The sequence below is a fragment of the Drosophila guanche genome, unplaced genomic scaffold (genome assembly GCF_900245975.1).
Source record: "Drosophila guanche unplaced genomic scaffold, DGUA_6, whole genome shotgun sequence".
NCBI classification, from domain to species: domain Eukaryota; kingdom Metazoa; phylum Arthropoda; class Insecta; order Diptera; family Drosophilidae; genus Drosophila; species Drosophila guanche.
This window is the reverse complement of record NW_022995795.1, coordinates 47369-54709: the sequence shown is the minus strand read 5'-3', so window position 1 is coordinate 54709 and position 7341 is coordinate 47369. Positions and strand designations below refer to the sequence as shown.

The 7341-nt window shown below is 48.1% G+C and overlaps 2 protein-coding genes across 3 annotated transcripts; one reads left to right on the top strand and one right to left on the bottom strand.

Annotated features, from left to right (window-relative positions):
* Nucleotides 1-1069: 1069 nt before the first annotated feature.
* LOC117591560 (msx2-interacting protein) lies at nucleotides 1070-6254 on the top strand. Of its 2 annotated transcripts, XM_034284865.1 has the most exons (5): nucleotides 1071-1388; nucleotides 1966-2274; nucleotides 2308-4960; nucleotides 5027-5207; nucleotides 5276-6254. In XM_034284865.1, the coding sequence occupies exons 1-5, from the start codon at nucleotides 1338-1340 to the stop codon at nucleotides 5946-5948; spliced, it is 3867 nt and encodes a 1288-aa protein (XP_034140756.1). In that variant the 5' UTR covers nucleotides 1071-1337; the 3' UTR covers nucleotides 5949-6254. The 2 variants fall into 2 exon arrangements, with proteins under 2 accessions (XP_034140755.1, XP_034140756.1); XM_034284864.1 differs by having other exon boundaries at nucleotides 1070-1388; nucleotides 1966-4960.
* Nucleotides 6195-7341, bottom strand: LOC117591561 (kynurenine formamidase). The gene is made up of 2 exons (XM_034284866.1): nucleotides 7144-7341; nucleotides 6195-7078 (listed from the first exon to the last, which is right to left on the bottom strand). Exons 1-2 carry the CDS (start codon nucleotides 7268-7270, stop codon nucleotides 6297-6299), a joined length of 909 nt encoding a protein of 302 aa, XP_034140757.1. The 5' UTR covers nucleotides 7271-7341; the 3' UTR covers nucleotides 6195-6296.

Here is a 7341-nt window from a genome sequence, read left to right as displayed (position 1 = left end):
ATGCCCGATATATATCAGAAAAAGTCGGTTTGGTTCCTTCAGGAAAAAAGTTTGTCGAATAGTGTAATCTGCAAAAATTCGTTTGATGGTTCTCGAACAGAGATTGACTTGTTTTTGCATTGATTAGTACCCAAGGGTACTAAATGTCAAAATAAATAATGAACTTACTTTGAATGACATATGTATAAGCGATTATAAGTGGTTTACTGAAAAGAATATATGTATGTACATACATATGTATGTAGGTGTATTGAGGAGTAATGCTGTCATGTTTGCTGGAGTTTATGTACCACGTAGGGCTTTAAAATTCGAATCGTTGTGGCCTGATACTAATGCCATCAAGCCCATTAAGTTATGACTAAGGCCAGATATCTCGATTTTATTGAAAGCCTTGTCAAGGAAAGTAATAAGCGTCTGCCAATAAAAATGTTTGTGCAGTTGAACTTAAACTTGGCACCCTTTAGGTATTTTTTTCTGTCTTTTTTGTGAACAGCACGGTGCACCGCATCATGTTGCCAACCGAAACAGCAACATTGCTGCGCAGAAAATTCCCACGTTACGAAACTTTGCTGTTCATATTTATAAATCGATCAAAGTTGCTGGGCCAGCAAAATGGATTAAAATGTACGGATAGCGATACAAATCCTGATGTTGCAATAGGAAACATCGAGAGTATCGATAGTACTCTTATAAATTTGTTGTAATATCGAACATGAAAATACAGGAGTGCCTTTAGTTCATATTCTTAAGCAGAATAATTTGGATAATATGTTTTAAGTGAAAATCCAAATTTCCTTATACGATAAATGTAATCGCAGAAATTTAAATTATTTTGAGATGATTTCATTAAATTGAATGGAGTGATCAGTGCAGCTCATCCGCCTTGAAGACGGCTCTCCCATTTCGTTAAATTTGTGGGATTTGATTTAAACATAGGCGCCTACCTTTCTACTCTATTTACAAACAAAAATCGACTATCGAATATATTCGATAGACAAAAATAGCTTAATAAAATATACCCGAGATACTAGAAAACGATACGGCAGCGCGGCAAATGTCAGAGCCTATTCTATCCAAACTCTCCACACTCTCCAAAAAACAAATGCAAAGCAACACCATACAAACACACGCATAGCCAATTTAAGCAGGCCGTAATATATATGGATTGTCATATAATAGAGAGCGTTCAGGCGACACAGACAGAGTAGACACATATGCGTGAAAAACGAGCTGGCAACAACGATAGTTGACTAAGATATCCCAAATGTCAAGTAAAACTATCAAAACGGTGCGAATAGAAACTATAAATTGAGTGTTAAAGTATTTAACGCAAAACCATGGCTACGTCGCCTATCTGTGTGGATATAAGCTCGGAGTCGGAGGATGAGGTAAAGCTATAATCGGTCGTGTTGATTTTATGTGTTGAAAAGTACAGTTTGTGCATAAGTGTATGAATATGTGTTACAATGTATGTGAAACAAATTTTTTTTCGCGCTGCTTTTATTGAGAGCGAAACAGTACATATACCAGTGCAAGTGAGTAGAGTGCTGGTGCTGCCAGACCCAGCCAGTGTAGAGTTTCGATGTCTTGCAATTGCAATGGGAGCCCGATAATGTTCATTACAATAGGTGAAACCAGTTGATTGTGTGCGTATACTAGTCTCTCTCGCTTTCTCTCTCTCTCTCTCCCCCGGAGTAGCTTTATTTAAGACGTAATTTATGAGGAGAACCATTGAATCAGTTTCGAAATTCAAAGAATTGCACATTACGCGCGCTCTCTTACTCTACACAACTCACACATACACAAGCACACACGCACACATGTGTCAAAGCATGCTCAACACTTCATCCGGCGCCAGCTTTTTGCGGTTTTGTTTTCATTCAAAATTTGAAAATCTCCGAGCCAACAGGTTGCTCAATTACAGTTGCAATCCATCTTATTCAAGCCAATTTAACCCTCTTGCAGTATCCATCCGGTGCCAAGCGACGACGCCTGGATAGGCCCCGCAATGGGACCGCCAAACAGAGCCTGCCGGATAAGCTGATGAACATACCAAAAGCATCCGTGTCAGGCGGCGGCAGACTAGGAGCACTTAGCGGAGCAACAGCCGCAGCAGGAACAACATCCAATCCACCCGAATTTCAGCCACTCAAACCTATGCACATACCCAGTGGCATAACAATCACAAAGCACGGCAAGAATGCAGCCGCCTGCAGCAATGGGATGGTCATCACATCGATTGCTTCCATGCATGAATACAACAACAACAGCAACATATTTAACAACAATATCAGCAACAACAGCAACATCTTTAACAACAATATCAGCAACAACATCAACAAGAATAAGCCACAGAAAACGACAATGTCTCAGAAAGCTGCTGGTTATCCGTCAAACAGCAAACCACTCGGACAGAGCATTATGATAACCAGTGTGTCGTCGCCCAATCAGCAGACGGCGAAGCCGTCGTTTCCCACTCTGCCGGTGAAGCTGGTGCCTGGTCAGCAGTTGAAGCTGACACCCGCCCAACAAATGAAGCTGACGCCCGTTCATCAGGTGAAGACTACACCGCTCGGTCACCAGTTGAAGACAACGCCTACGCTTCAGATGAAGATATCGCCAGCGACAAACCAAGCGAAGCCGTCGCCCAATTTCCAGGTGCAGCAGACTTCCATTTACCGCATGAAGGGAACACCACTTCCGGGCTACCAGATGCCCACAAACCAGCCAAGGTTGACAACCACAAACCAGTTGAAGCCGATGCCCAGTAATCAAATAACAGTTTCGGCAGTTGCGCCCAAACTTGTGTCCACCCAACAACCACAAAAGCAGCTGCCACTCGCGGCTGTGACTCCAAAGAATCAGCAGCTCAATGCAGTTGCCGGCCCCCAAACGAAGAACACGGCCAGGCTGAGCATGCCGCAGCAAAAGATGAACGCTGGACAAATGAATCATCAGCATTTGCAGCAGCAGCAACATAAGAAACAGATCATGGCTCAGCAGCTGCAGCAGGCTGTTCTTAGTGGACCGAAGTACCAGCCGCAGCGGGCTGCCACGATTCAGCCGGTGCAGAAGACTCCGTCGGCACAGAAACAGCTGCCCACACTGCAGAAGGCACCGGCTAGAGCAGGAACGTCTCTGATGCAGCAGAAAAAGCAACAGCCGCAGCAGCAAATGCAGCGAGCGCCACCGCCCGCTCATCTCGTACAGAAGCAGACACCACCGCCGCTGCAGCTGATTTCAACGCATCCCCCGCCAGCCCACAGTCCTGCAGCCAAGATCCATCCACCAGCAGTCCGAGCTCCATCCATGCTACAGATAACGCCCGTGCCCCGTGTTCATCATGGCCTCACAATGAAGCAAGTGCCCAACCCGGCCGCTGGAGCCGCTCGCACGCTGCCATACAAAAGCAAGTCGGGCACTCCTCCGCTGACATCCCATCTGCAGTCGTTTACGGCCAGTGCGACACCACCGCAACGGCTGCTGGCCACGCCGCCGCACTGTTCAGCGGCGCTCAACGAGCCGCTGCTGGTGAATCTTCCGCCCACCACAAGCATCACGCCTCAGCTCACGCCCACAACCACACCGCCGCCGGCAGCGACAGCCCTGCAGCACCAACAATTGGCCAAGGCGTCCGCCTTCAAGCTGAACTCCCTGCCCGGCGCGAGCATCTCGCCAGTTCCCGCCAAGCCGCCGGCAAATAACATCAAGCGAATCCAGCCGATCACAGTGCTCAAGAAATCTGACGAGGACTGGCGCCGACATCTGGCCCAGCAGCATCTGCAGCAGGAACAGAAACTCCAACAACAGACGCAGCAACGGAAGCGGGACCACCAGCTGCCGCCGCCAACGATTGTGCTGGTGGAGTCACCGCCTACCACGCCTCCCACAGATAAGCAGGAGACAATACAGACAATGCCGGCGGCACAGAGACAACCAAACAGGAGTATGCCAGCGTCACCCAGAGTCAATTCCCCAACAGTCACGTCAGCAAACCAGGTGAAAAAGACTAAACCACCTGCGGAAATAGTCGTCAACCTGGACGATCTACCTGAGACGCCACCCGCGAGGCAGCCATCCGAGCAGAAGCCATCACCAGCGCCAGAGATGTCCGCGCTGGAGAAGCTTTCGGCAGAGAAGCCTGCAGACCGGTTGCCCTTTGTTCCGGAATACGAGGCACTGCTGCAACTCTGTGCAGAGTCTGATAAATCCAAGGAAATGACGAGACTCATTGAAACAAAGCTCACCAAATATTATTACAGTGTGCACGAGAGTTTTGTCAAGTCGCGCGGGTTCCGGAAGCTACTGGAATCGGCCATTGAGCGAATCAAAGCCGAGTCGGATATGGTCTACATGCACCTCAGCGGTGTGGTGGAGGAGCTGAAGGCTAGACGCAAGGCGAAGGTGGTGATTGCATCAGAATCAGAGCCAGATGCAGTGTTAGTACCAGAGAACACTCCAGCCATAGAAGTGGCTCCAATCTACCCGCCCACACGTGCTACGCTCGAGTCAAATCAGGGACGCGAGCAGGAGGAAGCCTGTGATGTTGTCCCCGAACCCATATCCCCGTGTATCGACAAACGCACAGATGCGCACATCAGGAGAATGAACATTGCCCTGCATAGGATAAATAAGAGGATCCACGCGCTAGAGAACGCCGAGGTGGATTGGGATGATGATGACAACTCCAGCTACTTGACGATGGAGCGCTACAAGAAGCGCGCCTGCGAAATCTATGAAAAAATCTGTGATCTAACCGGCGAGAGCAAGAGTGCCTTTCGCCAGCTGAAGCAACCGATCCGATTCGAGGATAGTCCCTATCCCCAGTTCAATCGCACGCTATCGTCTTTTGTGAATCGCATGCGGGAGTTCCCCGACTACCACGATGTCCTGCAGCTGCTCGAGCATTGCAACAAAATGAACAACATGGGCCTGGCCTCCTTCGAAATGAAGCGAATAGGTAAGAACGCAGCAACCACAAGGCCATGAAAATTATGATGTCCTAACTCTTTGTGCCCATTTACAGCCAGCGATGCTTTCCTTTCGGTGGGACGACTGCTGCAGTCGAAACGCAAGAGGGATCTGTATGAGACGGCCAATCACTTTACGGGCAGTGTCAAGGATCCGGCTGCCACGGACCCACAACTGTTGGCCAAGCTCAAGGAAAACAGCAAGAAGCACACCAAGATTAGTGATGTACTGGCAAAGTGAGCAATTCGAATGCTATCTTCCCTCCACTTGCGTTGCTAATTCGGCGATGTTTTCCTCTTTGTAGATATTCGAGGGAGCAGGATGTCAATACGGAGATCATGCGCGAGGCGCGTCTCAAGAAGCAAAAGGAAGCGGCAGCCGCTGCAGCTGTGATAGATGATGATGACAAGCCGTGCACCAGTGCCCAGGCAGCAGCCAAGGCTGCCGCTTTGCTGAATGGTTCCTCAGCAGCACGCCCGCCCAATGATGCCACGGCTGGTGGAGCAATCAATGATAAGGATGCCGATGATGAGGAGGACGACTCTGAATCAGAGGAGGATGACGAAGATGAGGAGGATCTTGATGAATTTGTGGACAAATTCAAGGTAAACGGCGACATAAGCGATGCCGATTCGGAGATTGAAGCGGAAACCTCGACTGAAACAGCAACACCAAAGACAGATGCGCTGGTGGCTTCGAAGGATGTGATAGATATAACGAGAGATGAGACTGCCGACAGCGATGCGAAGGCCAACCCCAAGTCCACGTTCAACCCCAATGATGCACCGCCCAATGGGAAACTAAAGATTATATCCGTTTCTAGTTTGAATGCCAGCGTCGTCAACGATAAGGCACAGGCCCAGGAACTGCTACTGGCACAGACACAGGAAAAGGCACAGAAAATCAAACAGAGCTCGAATCCCTTGCCGAAACGCGTTATTTCTGCTGAGATTATCATTTCCGACGAAGAGTCATAGTCCGATTGGATCCGATTGGAGCCAGCATCTGCGGGACAGCCGAAGCCACAGCTGCCGGCCACCTAAGTTTTGTTTTATTTTAAGTTATTTATTCGCCCAATATTAGTTGATTATTTTCTAATTCAAACAAAATTGCATTGTAATTGTAATTCTTGTAGTGTGTTCTGCACTGACCCGATCCCCTCCTGGGTGTACCGAGGGGCCTATGCAACGCGCAGACACACAAAATCCATAACACAGTGTACATATTTATCAGAGCATACTATTAAGTTAAGATTGTTTTAAACAAACACTAAGAAAAAATAATTGAGAGTAATCTGATCTTATCCACTTGCGAGTACACCGGGTTTAAAGCTTTAAAATCTCCTGCAGATACTTGGCTATGGCCGAGTCATCGCTGGCCGTTTCCTCGATAATATCAAAGTGATCGTATCTCTGCATCAGCTTGAAGTTTGTGGGAAAGCCAGCATTCTCCAAAACCTGGCTAAAGACGCGACTTTGCTCGATGAATGTCATGCTCTCGTGCTCTGCGGCCATCACGTGGAATTTAGTGAAACTCCAGGACTTGGCATCCGTATAATTCCACAGAATGGGCGACAGTGCCACAGCCTTGTCAGCGTTCAGTCCCAGAATGTTGCTGGGATTTACATTTTCCAAGGACCACAGCTCGCGTAGATCGTAGACGCCACACATGAAGATCAGCGAGCGAATAGTCCGACGTCTCTCGGGGGTGACTACTTCGTGAGCGTTTAGGATCTGTGCCAGCATGTGCCCGCCAGCCGAATGTCCAGCAAAATGAATCTCTGTGATATTTGCCTTCTCGGCATACTCAAAGATCCAGTTAAGAAAATTGGTAAACTCCTGCATCAGCTGGTGCAGGGTCACCTGCGGGCACAGATTGTAGTCCATGACAGCCACCCGGTAGCCACGACGCACCAGGGGACCGACCATGGAGCAGGAGTGGGTTATGTCCAGCATTTGCCAGTAGCCCCCATGGACATACACAAAAAGCGGAGAGGATTCACTGGTGGAATCGTTGTAAAAGGCATCCACAATTTGCCGATCGTCCTGGCCGCCATATCGAAAATGGTCCACTTTTATTGCCTGCTTGTCCGTCAAGTCTTTACCCTCTGGAAGGGGAGTTGAGGTTCATTTGCGATCTTTAATGAATTTAATTAATTTCTCGTTTGCTCACGTTTTACTGTCAGCTGTACGAAATTGTCTTGTACTGACAAGTTGGGTGCGGTCTGATCTTGGAACCGTATGGTGTGATAGCTGGGAAAGTAATCGCGCTCCAGGTCAGTGTTTTTTGGATTATACATAGTAATTGTGATAAGAACTTGTATTGGGGTCAAATGAAAACTGAAAAAGTATGCACAATTGAACCACTAAT

Bases quoted from the DNA above. Each gene is read 5' to 3' on its own strand.
- LOC117591560 (XM_034284864.1), top strand. From the start codon at position 1,338: ATGGCTACGTCGCCTATCTGTGTGGATATAAGCTCGGAGTCGGAGGAT. The intron at 4,961-5,026 runs GTAAGAACGCAG...GCCCATTTACAG, and splicing joins CTTCGAAATGAAGCGAATAG to CCAGCGATGCTTTCCTTTCG. The intron at 5,208-5,275 runs GTGAGCAATTCG...TCCTCTTTGTAG, and splicing joins ATTAGTGATGTACTGGCAAA to ATATTCGAGGGAGCAGGATG.
- LOC117591561 (XM_034284866.1), bottom strand. From the start codon at position 7,270: ATGTATAATCCAAAAAACACTGACCTGGAGCGCGATTACTTTCCCAGC. The intron at 7,079-7,143 runs GTGAGCAAACGA...CTCCCCTTCCAG, and splicing joins CGTACAGCTGACAGTAAAAC to AGGGTAAAGACTTGACGGAC.